We start from the raw sequence: 19,056 nt of genomic DNA, 5'->3' as shown, positions 1-19,056 counted from the left end.
AGCCGCAAGTGCTACTCACCTACCGCAGCCGCTGCAGCATTCTACAACATTCGTAAGTGAAATGCCCCCAGAGACTCCAGTCACGCACCCCCTGTAGGAGCAGGTAAGACAGGTCGTAGGGCCGGAAGGACCCAGAAGAACTTGTTCTACCACATAGCGCTCCAGCCCTGGGCTACTTTGACTTTTATAAGAGTTGGAGTGGGACTCCTGAGACTCTGAATAGTAGTGCTGCTAGCCCTGAATGTCGCCTTGTGAATGGGGAATAGCCACTACAATTAGTGAGAGGGAAATGGGACTCAGGGGCCTGCCTACTGGACACTAGAGCCCTGACCTCAGGGGACTGTGTATTGTTTGTGTATCCCGTATTTTACCTTGTTTTTGTATATAAATACTTTTTTCATAAAAGCAAGTATTTGACTGGACAATCATTTATTGCTGCTATAGAACTTATTTAGAGTTTTAAGTCTTTGTACCCCCCCCCCCCCGCATATACCTCCCCCTCGATAAGCCTTGGAGTGCTCAACCCATGCTACTACTGAGAGTCAAGTGCTGAAGGGGTACTTGGCCCAGTTGCTCAGGACCGGTAGTATGCTTGACCCTGGGACATCAGAAGTAATAGTCCTCAACCTCCACAAGTGGGCCCAGTATCTCCTGCTTGCCCCGTGGCCCTCCAAAAGGGGTTCTGACATTGTCCTGCAATGGTTCTTGGTTTGATCAGCTCCTCAGACCAACCTCCTTTGGAGTGCTGCTTTGATACTGAATACTGAGGTGAGAATCTGCAGGTAAAAATAACCATGAGAAGAACAAGTTACTTGCCTTCTCTAAATATCTTACTGGTGGATACTCTCGCTACCTGCAACTCACCTCCCCAGGCCGAGGAGTGCTCTTGCAAAATTGGGAATTGGGTCAATAAGGTTCTAAGTTAGCTTTATGCAGGACTAGATTCCTGGTATTCTTGTCAGTCTCATCTCCCCCTCCAAGAGGTATGTGCAGGTAGCCAGTGAATAGGATATCCACCAGAAAGATTGTTAGAAAAGGTAAGTAAGGTGATCCTCTGTTAGTTGCTTCTGGCGATTGATGCCCATAATGTAAAGGGCGCCTCTGATTCTGTTGACCCATCGAGCTCTTTAGCCTTGTGAATGTGTGTTGGGTACTCATGCGCTCTATTCTGCTAGATGCCGAAGCTGTTAACCATGTTCTACTGCATGCATCAGGCACTTACTGGCTTTGTTCAATTGGATGCCTCAAGAACCACTGACCTGTTCTATTGGGCACTTTCCTCTTGTTCTGTTTGATGCTTCAGACACACACTAGATTTCTCAATCGCATTGGCCTTGCTCTTTTGAGTGTGCCGGACACTAGTTGGCTTTGTTCCATTGAGAGTGTTGGGCACTCATTGACCTAGTTCTGTAGGATGCCTTGTCCTTCAAGATACCAGAGGCACCCATTAGCCCTGTTCTGTTACATATGCAAGGATTTGGCTTTTTCAATTCAACAAACAGGTCTCTACAGTGTTCTTGACTAATTTAAGCACAGCCTTCCTTACTACCCCTAGTAGGTGCCAAACATTACTATCTCCCACCTCTCCACATCTCCTGAGTTTTTTACTTCACCCAGCGTACCACCCTCACCGCTCTTTCCAAGCACCCCCATCTTCTTCCCTGGCATGAGGTAAATCTGGTCTACATGTCAAGGCCCAGGCAGCGTTGTCCCACCTGTAGATGCAGCCGAATGAGCGCGCGTGGCATGTTGGAAGGCACTTGGCTCAGATGGTTGTTGGAGAGGATAAGCGTGTTAATATACTCCGAGCCATTGAATGCATTGGAGGGCAATCCTTCATCGCTTAGCTGGTTGTTGTGTAAATACACAGACCTACAATACCCAAAAACAGAGAATCTCATCAGCGCCTCATGTAGGGGTTCAAACGTCGCAGACTCCCCATAGCTATCACCCCCCAATGAACAACCTGTTTACCTCAGGAAAGGCTTCTGCCCCAGGGTCAGCGGGTAGATCTTCGTCAGCATATTGGCGGCAAGGTCTGCAATTTGTAGTGTGCTGGGTAGGAACCTGGGGGCAACTGTAAGCTGCACAGCAGGGTGGAATAAATGGTGAGCATTGTAAAGCAAAGAATGCTGGGAACAATGCAGAGAATGCTGGGTGTGAAGTAAGCAACACTGGGAACAATGCAAGGAATGTTGGGAACAATGTAGAGACAACTGGGAACAAAGCAGAGAACAGTGGGTGCGAAATATGCAACACTGGGAACAATGCAAGGTATGCTGGGAAGAAAGCAGAGAATACTGAGTGTGAAGTAAGCAACACTGGGAACAATGCAGAGAATACTAGGTGCGAAGTAAGCAACACTGGGAAAAATGCAGGGAATGCTGGAAACAACGCAGAAAATACTGGGTGCGAAGTAAGCAACACTGGGAACAATGCAGAAAATACTGGGTGCAAAGTAAGCAACACTGGGAACAATGCAAAAAATGCTGGGAACAATGCAGAGAATACTGGGTGCAACATAAGCAACACTGGGAACAATTAAAGGAACACTGGGAACAATGCAGAGAATACTGGGTGCGAAGTAAGCAACACTGGGAACAATGCAAGAAATGCTGGGAACAATGCTGAGAATACTGGGTGCGAAGTAAGCAACACTGGGAACAATGCAGGAGATGCTGGGACCAATGCAGAGAATACTGGGTGCGAAGTAAGCAATACTGGGAACAATGCAGAGAATACTGGGTGCGAAGTAAGCAACACTGGGAACAATGCAAGGAGCACTGGGAACAATGCAGAGAATACTGAGAAGTGCAAGAAACGCTAAAAAACAATGCAGAAAATACTGGGTGCAAAGTAAGCAACACTGGGAACGATGCAAAAAATGCTGGGAACAATGCTGGGTGCGAAGTAAGCAACACTGGGAACAATGCAAGGAACACTGGGAACAATGCAGAGAATACTGGGTGCGAAGTAAGCAACACTGGGAATAATGCAAGGAACACTGGGAACAATGCAGAGAATACTGCGAAGTAAGCAACACTGGGAAAAATGCAAGGAACGCTGGGAACAATGCAGAGAATACTGGGAGCGAAGTAAGCAACACTGGGAGAAATGCAAGGAATGTTGGGAACAAAGCACAGAATACTAGGAGCAGTGGGTGGAATATGGGGAACAGTACAGAAATTCTGAACAATAATGTATGAATGCTGAGAACAATGTGGAGCAATGCAACGAATATATCTAATAATCTAAGGAATAGTGGGAATATGTTTATGAATATTGGGAACAAAGAAAGAAATGTTAGGAACATTGCATGGAATACTCTGAACTATGTAGAAATACTGGGGTGAATGAAAGGAATACTGAACAAAGTAGGAATACTGGACGCAATGCAACCACAAAAACTGGGAACAATGCAGAGTATGCTATAAACAATTAAATTAATACTGGGAAGAATATGGTGCATACTGATATCAATGCTCAGGATACTGGGAACAGTTTAAGGAATACTGCAATAATTTGAAGAATACTGAGACAAATTTAAAAAAAACTTGGAAAATGAAGGGGATGTTGGTAACTGCTTGGAATACTGTGAAGAATGTAGGGAATAGTGGGAGCATTGCAAGGTATATAGGGAACAATGCAAAGAATGCTGGGAACAAGGTTGTTCAATTATTGGGAACAATGAAAGGAATAATGGGAAGAATGCATAGAATACAACACAGGAAATACTGGGAGCAGGTCAACAAATACTGGAAACAACAATGCTGAGAATCTGAAAACAAAGTAGGCAGTGCTGAGAACAATGTAAGATGTACCAGAACAATACAGAGAATCTGAGAACAGTGCAAGGACTAAAAGAAAAGCAAGAAACACTAGGTTTCTTAGAGGGCTTCAGGGGAGATATAGCACACATACAGCCCAGCTCTGGGGAGGCTGTCTTCTTGAGAGCCATTGGTTTGTTGGTTCTAGTACTTTAGAGATTAAGTGATTTACCCAGAATCACAGGATGTTCAGCGTCATTGCCGAGACTCGAACCCAGTTATCCAGATTCGAGGTCGACTGCCCTAGCCATTAGGCTAACTCCTCTCCCCCAATTTACATACCTTTGGGTGCAGCTTGGGCATGGTCTTGGTGTCTGCAGTACATAATCTGTATCCCTATCGGTGCAGCCTTGACCCGGCCCTGGGTGCTTGGTTGTAAAGTCTGTGACCACCCATGGGTGCAACTGAGCCGGGTCCTAAGCATCTGGCTGTAAAAAGTGGCTGAGCACCCACATGTGAAACTGGAACCTGTTCCTGGGTGTCTGGCTGCACACACTCTGCACACCCTTAGGTGCAGCTTGGGTCTGGTCTGGGCTGTCTTTCTGCCTGTACAAATTCACCCTTAGAGCGCTGACAAGTACAGCTGGGGGATTTGCTTACATACCTTATTATTGGCCAAATAAATATACTGCAAGTTCTCAAGCAACTGGAACTCTTCGTTTGGGAGACCTGAGGGTGGAGAAGACAGAACAATTAGACAAAGAAGCAGATTTTGGGGCATATTTAGAATTTGGCAGGCAGGGTACTCAGCCACAAATGTGTTGAAGTACCCAGCCTCTTAAACTTGTGGTTCATTAATCTGTTTAGAGTCAGAGGAACCGCCATGTTTCTGCCAGCAGAGGCTCCATCTGTTGGCCCTTCTAGGAGAAACCTTTGCCAACAGCCCGTCAGACATCGGACAGTCCCTAAATGGACATCAGACCATCCGCCCTATTGATAGCGGGTGTTCGGATTTCTTATTGTTCCTGTATAGGACCACCAGCTGAAAGCCTGGTAGCCCCACAAAGGAAGTAGAATCAATGACCACTCTCCTCCCCCTCCCCAGGCGCTGGAAATAAATTCTAAGCGTTTCAGTCCCATTCATGCTCTAAAAGAATTAACTCCTGCTTTGGGAGCTTGTTACTAATAAACAAACAATGTTTGATGTGCGGGTACATTGAACATGGTGTCTGCACAGCAGAACGTTAGTGCTTTCAGAGGAGTCGCCATAGACTTAGCAGTGGGATATGCTCTGCTCAACAGAATACATTCCTCCTCTGACCTGGCGGGACTGAGTACTGCCCGCCAAAGGGTAAATAAGCCCCCTCGTCCAGGAGATAAATAGTACTGTAGGAAGGTGGATATCTGACTATGGTTACCCCCAACTTTTTGCCTAGTGTCTAGCTGGTTTTTCGACTTAGTTGGCCTGAGATCCTGCCATTCAGGGTCTCAGGCTGTCTGCTCTCTCTGTAAAATGGACTCCATGTACCCTAGGTACATAACCAATTGGTAAGGATCACCTTATTGGACCCTGTACAGTGTACCCTAGGTACCCAGGGCATAGGTGTACCCTAGGCCTCCCAGGGGCTGCAGCATGTATTATGCCACCCCTGGTCTGGCCTTCCAATCAGACACAACTGGCTGATCACTCAGCTGGGGCAAGGTCGTGTAATCACCCCTTGCTTAGGTGTAGTATTCCTATACCTACCTTATATGTAGACACATGTGTACCTATCAATCACTCCTATGGCAGGCCTTAACAATCCTGGAGGCAGAGTGCTTGGTAACATGTGAGATGGTGCTCTAGCATGAGCTGAGCCTGTCTGCAGCTTTCGGAACCATGTCCTTATAGCTGTTCTATGATATAGCCTACCATATACTCTTAAAGTGCCTTATAATCTTTAACGGTTATGGTAACTATGGTTGGGCTGTATCAAAACATGTCGTGTAAGGTGTCTAACACTTTGGAATAATACCCCCATGCCATTTCTGGACATGAGAATATTATTCCCCCCTTCTAGAGGGAAAGACATGTTAAAATCATACTTCAACTGTTAGCCTCTGACCAAAGCCTCAGCATCACAAAATGGATGCTGCTGCCACGACACAAGTCTGACCTCCTGCAGCTGGGAGTGATCCCAGCCAGGGAGGCCTGGACAATAGGTTTCCTGCTTGGGGAGGTGCTAGCACCTCCCCAGACAGCCTTTAGTGTATTGGGGCAGGGTGGGCTGAAAGGAATGAGACATGCCTGGGGCACACAAGGTGTTCCTTGCATAGTCCAGTTCAAACCGGCGCTGGGGCACTCCAGCCCCAGCTCTGGCGCGAAACTGGACAAAGGGAAGTGGGTGTAACCACCCCCTCCCAGGTCCCACCCATAAGGCGTGACCTAGCAGGTATCCCAGCCCCCCAGATTAGTATAAGAGTGGGAGTTGGGCCTCAAGACTTTAGATTATCCTGAACCTGCAAAACTGAACAGAAACTCTGGACCTTCGACATTCGACGAAAGAAGAAGACTGAAGAATCTCCCTTGTAGCCAAGGAGTGGCTACCCTGTGCAAACAGGCACCATCAAGAGACTACCCTTTGCTTTGTGAAACGTTCGACGAGGAACCGACTGCAGAGCCCGACCAGAGCCTTGATTTCCAGACTTCTCCGACCCTCATCCACATCTGCAGCAGAGCTGAGATCCGTGGAGGCGACGAGCGACGTGGGACCGGCTACCTGGGAAAAGTGGCTAGTAACTTACAGCGCAGCTTCTGAGGTACCCTCGAAGTTGTGCACCGGGGATTGAGAAGCCCCAACCCCAAGCACCATCTGCACCGAAGACCAGCCCCCCACACTCCACGAGTCCTGCGTGGGGCCCTTCAGCATTTTCCTGCTTGCCGCGTCTGTCCGGTTGCTTGCCCGCTGGCTAGTGGCCTTTGTGACGACGCTCCCTGAAATCTTCTGCGCTGGTTTGGCTCCTCCAGACTGGCTCCCGCTTCTCTGCAAAGAAGAAGCACCCCAGACCTTCCTGGTCTGCACCAGAAGCAAGTCCTTTGTTCTTCGTGGGTTCCGCTTGCCAAGGCTTGGTGAGTCCTAGTCCAACTTCGACGCCGCCGACAGCAAGAGCCTTCGTGGGACAGCTCGCCTCCTGGTCCTGGTCGTCCTCGACGCTTCCTGGTCCTCCTGGCTGCAGCGACAAGCTTCACCTTCACCTGCAACTCTTCACGACATCGCCTGGTTCCTTCCTGGTTCCACGTGGTCACTGGCTAGTGACCTTGACTCTGTCCCCTCTGCTTGCAGGTTTCTTCTCTTCTTGATCCCAGGCTTGGGATCCACCGGACACTCTCTCCTGACTGCCTGTCAGCATCTTTCTTCAGGCATCCATAGGAGTCGACGACGAAAACGACGCATCTTCACCCCTATGCACCCGCAGCCTGTGGGCTAGGTAACTTGGGTACTCCGGTGCTCATCAGGATAGTGACTATCCTAGTGTCTAGTTTTCAAGTCTCAACTTCCTAGCTACTCCGGAAGTGTCCTAAATCTATCTATTTCTAAACTGTAACATTGCTATTGACTTTTACGCATTACGCGTGAGTGTTTCCACTCTGCACACGAATCCCGTGGGCCTCCCACTTCCTAACTAACGCTAGTGTAGTGTAGCCCCAGCGATTCCCTAGGCCTAGGCCTATTCTATTTCCGTGACAGTGGTGCTTATACCACTTCTTTAGTATATGGTTTGCGTGGCCCCTAGGGCCTAACTGTATTACTTACCTGTGTGACTTACTGTATGCATTAATAAGACTGTGTTGTACTTACCTCTAAACTCATAAAGAGTGCTGAGGGTTTGCTTAGAATAAATACACTTTATTTTATATATATATCTGTTGTGGTGTCCTTTCATTTGGTATTCAAGGGATTATATATGGTATCACAGCTGGCTTCACATGCCATTCAGAGTTTAGCCTAAGACTGCTCTTGTCCATGCTACCACTAGGATAGCTGGTCTATAAGGTTGACTTTACAACCAATCACCATAAGGGTATTTGGACTGATATAAGGTGTACACTATAACTAGTGACATCATACATCAGGCCAACTTCTCACATTGGTGAGCAGCGGTTGGGATCTGAGCTTGCTGTTGTAATACCATTGTAATCTTGAGATACTAAATTGAAAGATCACACAGATATTGTCTAGGTACATATAACATAGTTTATAATACTTAAGTCCTACTGGACTTAGTAGTGGTAGGTTGAAGGGAGTAACACACCCTGACTACAACTACTAGAGAGGTTTAGTAGAAACAACTAGTGTAGGTAGGTGCACACACCACACCCTCACTAGATCATGCCTCTGGGAGAAGATCAAGTAGATGCTCTCTCAGGAGGGGCAGGTCTGCAGAAGACCCCCTCTAGGTATGATACCTTAACATTCCAGGAGATGAGACAATTGTGTACCTCCAGAGGAATAAAACAGGGTGCAAACCCTACCCTTAGACAGCTAGTGGAGCTTCTGGAGGCCTATGATGCTGAAAGAGCTGCCAGGGATGGTGCCATAGCTGTAGATAAGGGTCTACCCACCACAGATGAGTCAGATGGGACTTCAGAGGAAGAGGTAGACAGCCAGGGCCAAGTAGGAAGACTTAGCCAGGCTAACCTAAGTTTACATGGGAGTTTGCATGGGGTCCCCCCATACAGACCCCCAAGTAGGCTTTCACAGAGAAGCAGGAGGGACAGATCCCCTTCAAGGGAATCCATCCACTCCCATGTCTCTAGCATCTCTAATGCTTCCTCTCACAGGGGAATGACTTCACCTGAGAGAAAGGAGCATAAAGCCAGGATGAGGGAAGCTAATCTGAGGATTCAGAGGGAAGAAATTGCCCTTGCCAAAGAGAAGCTTGCTCTGGCTAGAGAGCAAAAATTGTGTGGGTCAGAACCCACTGGTGGCAGCAACATTCCTAGAGATAGGGATAGGTCTTATGACCATAGAAACCTAAGCAAGATAGTCCCCCCATATCAGAATGGGGATGACATCCACAAATGGATGACTGCTTTGGAGAGGGCCTGCAAAGTACAGCAGGTACCCCAAAGTCAGTGGGCAGCTATCTTGTGGCTCTCCTTTTCTGACAAAGGTAGAGACAAGCTCCTCACCGTCAGTGATGAGGATGCAAACAATTACAAAGTCCTGAAGAGTGCTCTGATAGATGGGTTTGGCTTAACCACTGAGCAATATAGGTTGTTGTTCAGAGACACCCAGAAGACACAGACACAGGACTGGTCTGATTTTGTGGATTGTGCCACTAAGGCTTTGGAAGGTTGGTTAACTGACTACGACACTAACGGCATTAGTTAGAATTTGGAAGGCGGGATACTCAATCGAAATGTGGTGGAGATCCCATCCACCGTATTGCATACGGTATAATGCACTGGTAATATGGCAGACGGGATGTGACGGAGTATCCCATACGCCAAACTCTAAATAAGAGTGTATATCATGTGGGTTCTTATCACATATTCCAACTTTACCAACTCTGTGGTGCAAGCCAAAAAACTCAATTACCCCTCCTACCAAACACCAGATGCCTCGGGCATGGGACCAGTGCAGGTAATATTCAATATGAGTGGTATTTTTCTGGTCGCATATAATATTTCAGGAGGAGCAGTAGATATAGAGACCAGGGAAGGTGGTTAGTCCGAGCACACGACATGGGGTATTTTATAATGTATTTCCTCTTCAGTCTAGCCTACCCTGTGGACATAACATGGATTACAAACAAGAATGGCCAAAGGCAATAGGTATCGTCTATGTGAAAGCTATTGGCTTTCCCAATGTCTTTTAGTCATGTTCTACAGAAGCATGGCTGCTGAGCAGCATAACTAAAGGTTAGTGGCATAGTGTAGAGTAGAGTGGCATAGAGGAGAATGGAGTAGAGTGACATGGTGTAGATTGGCATAGAGTGGAGTGGCTTAGGTTAGAGTGGAATAGGGTGGAGTGGCATATAGTAGGATGGGGATAGTGGCGTATAAAAGAGTAGCATAATGTAGGGTGGCACAGAGTAGAGTGGCATAGAGTACAGTTAAGTACAGTGGAGTGGAGTGGTGTAGAGTCCCATAGCATGGCATTGTGTTTGGCTGGAGTGGCATAGAGTGGAGAAGAGTGGTATAGAGTTGATTGGTGTAGAATTAATTGGTTTACAGTGGAGTGACGTAGAGTAGAGTGGCGTAAAGTAGAGTGGCATACAGTGGGGTGAAGCAGAGTGGCATTGAGTAGATTGGTGTGGAGTGGTTTAAAGTGGAGGGAGTAGAGCAGAGTGGCATACAGTGAGGTGCAGTGGAATGAAGTAGACTGGAGTGGCATAAAGTGGCGTAGAGAAGAGTAGCGTAGAGTAGAGTGAAGTGGCGTAGAAAGGAGTGGAGTGGCGTGGTGTGGCGTGGTGTAGAGTAGAGTGACGTAGAATAGAGTAGAGTGGCGTAGAGAGGAATGGAGTGGCTTAGAGTAGAGACTGGAGTAGAGTGGGGTAGAGTAGAGTGACATGGAGCAGAGTGCCATGGAGTAGAGTGACGTAGAAAGGCCGAGAGTATAGTGACGTACAGTGCAGTGGTGTAGAGTCTTGTATAGTGGTATTGTGTGGAGTGGCATAGAGTGGAGGGACGTAGCTAGAGTGGCGTAGAGTAGATTGGTATAGAGTGGAGTGGCACAGAGTAGGAGAGAGCGGTGTAGAGCAGAGTGGAGTAGAGTGGCGAGGTGTAAAGTAAAGTGGAGTAGAGAGGTGTAGAGTGGCTATGTGTGGAATCAAGTTGCACAGAGTAGAGTGGCGTAGACTAGAGTGGCATTGTGTGTGGAATGGAGTGGCGTACAGTAGAGTGGCATAGTGTACAGTGGAGTAGAGTAAGTAGTGCAGAGTGGAGTGGTGTGGCTTAAGTATAGCGGCATAGAGTGTGGTGGAGTAGAGTTGCGTGGAGTGTCATGAAGTGGTGTAGAGTGGAGTGGTGTAGAGTAGAATGGCAGAGTGGAGCAGCATAGAGTGGCATAGAGCAGAGTGGCATTGTGTGGAATGGAGTGGCATAGAGTAGAGTGGTGTAAACTGGAGTGGCATAGTGTATAGTGACTTAGAGTGGGGTTAAGTGGAGTAGAGTGCTGTACAGTGGATTGGCGTAGAGTACTGTGGCAAAGAGTAGAGCATTGTAGAGTAGATTGGAGGGGCAAAGAAAGGAGTGACAGAGTAGAGCGGCATACAGTGGAGTGGATTAGAGTGGCATGGAATGACGTAGAATGGAATGGAATGGCATAGATTGGAGTGGCGTACAGCAGAGTAGCATAATGCAGAGGTGTAGAGTGGAGTAGAGTGGCTTGGAGTAGGGTGATGTGCAGCAGAGTGACATAGAGAGTGGTAGAGTGGAGTAGCATAGAGTGGCGCACAGTAGAGTGGGGTAGTGTAAAGTGGCATAGAGTAGTGGCGTAGAATAGTGATGAACAGAACAGTGGCATAGAGTGTCGTAGAGTTGCATTGTGTGGAGTAGACGGGCATAGACTGGCATAGAATGGAGTGGAGTACCGTAGAGTAAGTGGTGTAGAGCAAAGTGGTATACAGTGGTGTGGCATAGAGTGACGTAGAGAAGAGTGACATAGCGTGGCATAGAGTGGTGTGGAATTGCGTAGAATGGTATAGAGTAGAGCGTCCTAGAGTACAGTGGCGTAGAGAAGCTTAGTGTGCCATTGTGTGGAACAGATTGGCAGAGTGGCATTGTGTGGAGTGGCGTAGAGTAAAATGGAGTAGAGGGACGTGGAGTAGCTTAGAGTAGAGTGGCATAGAGTGGGGTGGAGTACAGTAGAGCAGAGTAGAGTGGGGTGAAGTACAGCAGTGTAGAGTGGTGTAGAATAGAGTGGCATAGTGTAGAGCAGCGTAGAGTGGCATAAGGTGGCATTGTATGGAATGGAGTGGTGTAGAGTAGAGTAGAGTGGCATTATGTGTAATGGAGTAGCACAGAGTATAGCGGCATACAGTAGTGATGTGGATTGGTGTAGAGTGGAGTGGGGTAGAGAGGCATAGAGTGGGGTGGAGTAATGTGATGCACACTGGAGTGGTGTAGAGTAGAATGACGTTCAATGGAGTGGCACTGTGTGGAGTAGCATAGTGGTGCGGCGTAGACTGGCATAGAGTAGAATGGCGTAGAGTAGATTGGTACAGAATGGAATCGCATAGATTAGAGTAACATAGAGTGGGGTGGATTGAAGTAGAGTGGCGTAGAGTAAAGTGGAGTGGCAGAGTCAAGTGGTTTAAAGATAAGTGTTATAGAGTTGAGTAGAGTGATGTGAAGTGTCATAGAGTGTCACTGTGTGGAATAGTGTGTTACAGTGTGGAATAGAGTGGCATAGAGTAAAGTGGAGTAAAGAGGTGAGGTGTAGACTTGGGTGGTTTAGAGTAAGTTGGGGTGGACCTGAGTAAAGTGGCGTGGAGTGGCATAAAATGGGGTAGAGCAGAGTGGTGTAGAGCAGAGTGGTGTAGAGCGGAGTGGTGTAGAGTAGAGTGGCATAGAGCAGAGCAGCGTAGATTGGCCTGGAGTGGCATAGAGTAGAGTGGCACTATGTGGGATGGAGTGACATAAAGTAGAATGGTGTAGAGTAGTGTAGAGTGGAGTGGCGTAGAGTGATACAGAATGGAGTGGAGTAGATTAGAGTGGCATACAGTGGAGTGGCGTAGATTTGAGCATTTATAAAGCGCACAACTGCCCGGAGGCGTCTATGCTCTAATATCCTGAAATACAGCAACGTTGCCACTAAGACTGGGTGTGCGAGGATTAGTTGACGAAGAGCCATGTTTTTAGTGCTTTTCTGAAAACCAAAAGTGTAGGGCTGTTTTTTATCCCGGCTGGGAGCATGTTCCAAGTTTTAACAGTCCCGACCAGGAAACTTCTTCCACCCCAGCGAGCTCTCTTGAACCTGGGTGTTTGTAGAAGTTTGCAGTGAGCAGACCATAGATTTCTAGGAGGTATGTACCAGTTCAGACGGCTCTTCAGATAGTGAGGTACAGACCCATGGATTGCCTTAAACACTAGGCTTGGGATTTGAATGTGATCATCTTGGCCACTGGAAGACAGTGCAAGGTTCTCAACTTGTGCGAGACTGGCTGAAATTTCGGGATATCCAGCAGCAGACTGGCAGCCGCGTTTTGAAGACGCTGCAGCTTTTGAAGGTGCTGCGTTTGGATCCCTAAGTACAGCGCATTCCCGTAGTCCAGTCTGGACAAGGCTAGTGCAGTCACCAGGATTCTTAAGGATTCAGGAGGAATGAAGGGGCAAATTTTCCTGATCATCTTTAGGATGAAGAAGATTGAAGAGGTGGTTTTTGAAGGTCAATTTATTGTAAAAGATAATGTCTAGACTTTTTGCCTTTTGCACAGGGACTGGAAGGTCTCCCAAACTGGAAGGTCACCATCTAGGTGTCTAAAATGAGGTATCTATGCCAAACAGGAGAACCTCTGTCTTCCCCCATTCAATTTCAGGCAGTTCTGATTCATCCACTGATGGACCTCAGTCATACAGCGATTGAAACAATCTGCTGTCTCTTCAATGTTGCTGGAGATTGATACTACTAGCTGGGTATCATCAGCATATGAGACCACTGAGAAGCCGAACTTCCTGATGATTTTAGCCAGAGGGGAAACATATAGATTGAACAGCGTAGGGCTTAAAGCCGAGCCCTGTGGCACCCCACACGGGAGTGTGAACTGTTCTGAGGAAAAGGCTCCGGCCTCTACCGATTGAGCCCTATCAGGAAGGAAAGAGAACAGCAGTTTGAGGGCTGTGCCTCTGATTCCTAATTCTGAAAGACTGTTGACTAAGATGGCATGGCTCACCATGTCAAAGGCCGCCGAAAGAACTAGTAAAATCAGGGCGGCCTTCCCCCCATCATCCAGAATTGATCTCAGCTTTTCAGTAGCCATAACCAATACTGTCTTTGTACTATGTCCCTCCCGGAACCCGTATTGCGATGGGTCCAGAAGTTCCGCGGAGAAGATAAATGTTGTAAGTTGCGTATTTAGAATTTTTTCCAGCACTTTCGCTGGAAAGGGTAGTCTCGAGATGGGTCTATAGCTGCTGGGGTCAGCTGGGTCGAGATCAGGTTTCTTCAGAAATGGCAGAATTTACGCTATTTTCCAGGCATCTGGTAAGATGGCTGAGCAAATTATCTCTTTGAAAATTACACTAAATTGCTCGCTGACAGTTTCAGGAACCAGGTGCAGTATTTTCGGAGGGCAGGGATCTAGTGGGGCCCCAGATTTGGAGGACTTAACCACCTAGATGATCTGCTCTATGGGTGGTGGGGAAAAGGAGTTCAGCAGGTGAGGTGGGGTGGGTGCTGTGCCTGCTGTGAGCCTCCCCATTGTGGTGTTGCCATATTCCCTAAGTACTTTGTACACTGCCTCCACTTTGTCCCTAAAGAATTGGGCCAATAAGTTGCAGAACTCGGCGCTATTTTCCACCCTAGGAGGCTCTGGTAGTTTACCTAGGCTTTTCACTGTAGAAAACAGCTCCTTATACGAGTTCTTTGAAATTTTTGTAGTGAAGTATTTGCTTTTTTCTTCTAGAATCAGTTTCTTGTAGTCGGCCAGAGATTGCATGTATTGTGTTTTATCGGTTGGGTCATAATTCAGTCTCCATCGCCTCTCCTTCCTTCTACAGATTTGTTTCTAGTTTCTTAGTTTGTCAGAGAACCAGGGATCTGAGGGCTTTTTCTGCCTTTTGGAAAATGTCTTTGTGGGGGCCAGGGGGTCTACTGAGTTTATTATCCAGGTGGAGAACCTGTGGGCAGCTGTATTAGCATCTGTGGTGAGGTCGGGCTGTGTTGTAGAGAGGGACGCTTGTAAAGATGGGGCAGAGTGAAGTAGAATGGTGTTGAGTGAAGTGACATAGAAAGGAGTGGAGTGGTGTAGAGTAGAGTGGCATACAGTGGATTGGAGTAGAGTGGCATGCAGTGGCATATAGTGGAATGGCAAGGCAGAGTGTCATACAGCAGAGTAGCATAATGCAGAGTGGCGTAGAGTAGCTTGCAGTAGAGAGATGTGGAGTAGACTGGCATAGAGAGGCATAGAGTTGCATTGTGTGGAGTGAGCAAGGATGGTAAGAGAGTGGAGGGGCACAGACTGGTGTAAAATGGAGTGAAGTGGCATAGAGTGGCACAGAGCAGATTGGTGTAGAGTGCAGTAGAATAGAGTGGCATAGAGTGACGTAGAATAGAGTAGCGCAGGTTGGCATAGAGTGGGGTGGCATGGAGTGGAGTGGATTGGAGTGGAGTCAAATGGTGTGGCATTGCGTAGAATGGCATAGAGTAGAGTGGCATAGAATGGAGTGGCATAATGCAGAGAGGCATAGAATAGAGTGTAGTAGAGTGGCTTGTAATAGGGTGCCTTGAAGCAGAGTGACAGAGGGGTACAGTAGAGTTAAGAGGCATAGAGTGGCGTACAGTAGAGTGGTCTACAGTAGAGTAGAGTGAGGTAGTGTAGAGTGTATTAGAGTGGAGTAGAATAGATTGATGTACAGTGGAGTTGCATAGTCAGTGGCAGATGGTGTCATTTGAAAGTGATGAGGAATAAATATCCAGGATGAGTGCCCATCGGCGAGCAAGTGAACCTGACTGTCATAAGGCATAGGATGGGGGGGACGGGGGGGGGGGGGGGGGGGTCGCACCCCAAGAACTTTTTGAAAAGAGTGGGCAAATGGTGCATTTTCAAGAACATTTGAGAAAGCAAGGGTAATGAAGCAATTGTGAAAGTGTAGTTATGACATCAATAAAGAGATTTCGTATGATGATGACGTAGATAACTGCTTATTCAATATAACCACAGAACTTCATAACAGACTTTGAGATAACAATGCTGAGTTCCTCACAGGCTTCTTTATTTGTTGATATACCTTTACAAATGAAATCTACTGAGAAAATACAAGTTATTTTGATTTGTCTGACTGGACACAATGAGACAGCAAGGATTAAACATTACAAGGCAGAAGGGCACCCTACAAGGGATGAAGGAATATGATGACATCATCCGCATCCTGATGGAACTCAATAGCTCCCCTTGCTCATCTACTACATCATCAAAACCAGCTGCATCATTTACAAACATTGCAAATGATGCACCTGTTGTTTATGAAGTAGTGGCCCAGCAAAGTCATCATGACCTGCTGAGTTCATGCAATAGTTTTTGCAACTCTGATAACATAGAGCAATTTAACACATTTTATAAGTACATTCTGACACATTGTACATAACAGAGATATAGCATTTTATCCTCAAGTAGAACTTTACTTCTACACCGCTCTATCAAGAGTCAATGTAGGCAAAATGGACTGCAGGCATGGTGGCTGGGTAACATTACGATTTTATCTGACTTAACATTTTGCTGTAAAGGAGAACGTTCACTGGTCATACCACGACATGATAACATTTGTTAGAAAACCAAGCACGGAGTAGCCCCTTTAAAATGAGCAAGCGTGGTGTAGCTGTCGAGTAAGTTAGCAGGATAAAGTAATGGGACCTTCATGCCCCCTGTGCAATGCAGGCGCGGCCGAGGCATAGCAGTCCATCCAACATAATGTTGGACGGACTGCTATGCCTTGGCCATGCCGGCAATATACAACAAAGTATTGCCAAATAGCTGCGTTGGTTAAAAACGCACATCCCACAGAAGTTTCATTAATATATGAGATGCTGGGTTACTGCTAACTTTAACAAGAATAGCACATCTGATACGTGATTGTCTACTTTGGCAAAGATTTCAAATTCAACCCACCATGCACAGTAAAGCAGAACACGAGGATCGCCAATTTAATTTAAAAGCGCCATCACAGGACTGACACAAATTGCAGTAGGCAAGCAGCAAGGTGGGGAATTCCAATTCTGTTGTGATGTATATACTTTGATTTATTTTCCACAGTCACCAACGATGAACTCACTAATTATTAAACTAACTTACTTACCTGTAGAAGTCAGCTCAGCTACTTTTTAATGCATGCCGTAGGACCATAGTAGCAATCAACAATTGTCTTTCGAAGCGTGCCACACAAAAGCGGGGGGACAAAGACAGCCTCCTGCCACTCTACGCTGCCCCACTTGCACACAGAGCACGGAGGCCCCGAGTCACCACCACATCTCTAAGCCAATCCAAGTGCTGCTCCCGCTGTTACAGCAGCACCAGGATTGGCTAGGGCAGATATCCATACCACTCATTACTGAGAACGGGGGATGCAGCTTTGAGTCACCACCAGCTCATTAATGCGCAGGTGGAAGTGCCCCTGGTGCGCATGTTGGGCAGGCCAGAGAAACGCAGCAGTCCAGCCCGACATGCGCACTTGGGTCCAGGGCACGCTGGCTAACTTGACGAATACTACGGGTGTCTGTCAAGTTAAGCCCCACCCCCTCAGGCCCGCACTAGCTTCTCCAGGACCCGCCTCAGCTTCAGGCACTCGAAACATGCTGCAGTGCCTGAAGGACTTTAACATGTTCAGTAGTTTTCTGTTTACTTACAGTGAAATAATCACAGGGTCCAGAGGGTAAAAATATGAGTGGGGCAATGCCTCGAAGTTCTAAGGGAGGAAGGGCCCCTGCATAGAGTTCGATCGAGTGGCATTGTGTGGAGTGGCAGAGAGTGCAGGGGCTTAGACTGGCATAGAATGGCGTAGAGTGGCACAGAACAGATTGGTGTGGTGTTGAGTAAAGTAGAATAGAGTGGAGTGGCACAGAGTGACGTAGAGTAGCATAGAGTGGGGTGACAAGGAGTAGAGTGGTGTTGATTGGGGTACAGTGGTGTGACATAGCGTAGGGTGCAGAAGAGTAGAGCGGCATAGAGTAGAGAGGCTTAGCATGCCATTATGTGTAATAAAGTGATACAGAGTTATGGTGATGAGTGGCATTTCGTGGAATGAAGTGGCGTAGAGTAGTGTCCTCTTGGGTCAGACACCTGCTCTCTCCCCCTGCAGCAATGCTGTGACTTCACCGCTGCTTTTGTCCCACTGCCCTGCTTAGGCAGGGTTCAAGGCCACTCTCCGCCGGTCTGCCGGTCCGTCCTGGTACCGCATTTGCGCTTTTTGGTCTGTGCCGGCTCTCCCCTTATTGTGCCTTTCTTTTCTGCTGCCTGCTTATTGCGTGACTCTAGACTTTTATTTTTCTTTATTGTGCCTTTCTGTGCCCTCATCGTCTCCAGTTCTCTCCCCGCCGCTGCTGCCCCGCGGCCCCTCCCTCCAGTTGTTTCCCTCTCCTGCCTCCTAGCTGTGCTCCCTCCCCTATTTAATGGCGCCCGCTGCGAGGGAGCGGGAGCAAGCCCCCTGACCTCTTGCGTCAGAGACCTGCTATCCTCCCCTGCAGCACCGCTGTGACTTTGCCGCTGCTGGTGTCCCGCTGCCCTGATTAGGCAGGGTTCAAGGCCACTCTCCGCCGATCTGCCAGTCCTCTTATGGCATTTGCATTTTTTGGTCTGTGTCTACTCTCCCCTTATTGTGCCTTTCTTTTCTGCTGCCTGCTTATTGCATGACTCTTGACTTTTATTTTTCTTTATTGTGCCTTTCTGTGCCAGTTTTCTCCCTGCCGCTGCTGCCCCCACGGCCCCTTCCCCCACTGTTTCCCACGGCCACCTCCCAGCTGTGCTCCCTCCCCCCTCCCCTATTTAATGGCAGCCGCTGCACGGCCATGCAGCGGACATGTGCAGCGGGCGCGCTGGTGATTTGCCAAAGGCAAGCCCGTCTGCGCATATCTGCAACCTGACCAGCACCAGGAACCCTGGCCCTCTGGCCTGCCAGCGCTACAGCTACTTTGGTCTCCACGAACTCAACGTCGGCAGGAACAACAACTGCAAGATATCCTCATCTCTCGACACACACGGACCCTTCACCTGCCACCCTTGCCTCCACTCCTTCAGCTTCACCGAGACCCAGGACCCTGCACCTCCCTCCAGCAACAACCCCACTGCACCCCAAACCCTGCGATGCATCCTCCTGAACGTCCGCTCCCTCCACAGACACGCCACGGAAATCTGGGACATTGTCGACAGCACCACCCCGGACATCGTCTTCCTCACCGAAACCTGGACAAACGCCGCCTGCGGACCAGACATTGCAAACGCCATCCCAGAAGGATACAAGTTCTTCCGCAAGGATCGCCCGAACCGCCCTTGAGGAGGCATCACCATTGCCCACAAGGCCAATCTTTGTCTGAGTACCGACACCGACGGGCCCACAGACCTGATGAAACACCTCCATTTCAAGATCCAGACC

General features: G+C 47.9%; 1 protein-coding gene across 2 annotated transcripts in view; it reads right to left on the bottom strand.

Annotated features, from left to right (window-relative positions):
* Positions 1–19,056, bottom strand: part of PODNL1 (podocan like 1) — a 173,291-nt gene that overhangs the window by 111,103 nt on the left and 43,132 nt on the right. For both annotated transcript variants that reach the window (XM_085600486.1, XM_085600487.1), the window contains exons 4-6: positions 4,432–4,496; positions 1,975–2,084; positions 1,716–1,872 (exon numbers count right to left, since the gene is read on the bottom strand). In XM_085600486.1, the coding sequence (XP_085456612.1) occupies positions 1,716–1,872; positions 1,975–2,084; positions 4,432–4,496 (332 nt within the window). The remainder of the gene's footprint in view (positions 1–1,715; positions 1,873–1,974; positions 2,085–4,431; positions 4,497–19,056) is intronic.

Source organism: Triturus cristatus, chromosome 4_2, assembly GCF_964204655.1.
Source record: "Triturus cristatus chromosome 4_2, aTriCri1.1, whole genome shotgun sequence".
Classification (NCBI taxonomy): domain Eukaryota; kingdom Metazoa; phylum Chordata; class Amphibia; order Caudata; family Salamandridae; genus Triturus; species Triturus cristatus.
The sequence above is the reverse complement of the archived record's forward strand: the minus strand, read 5'-3'. Positions and strand labels throughout refer to the sequence as shown.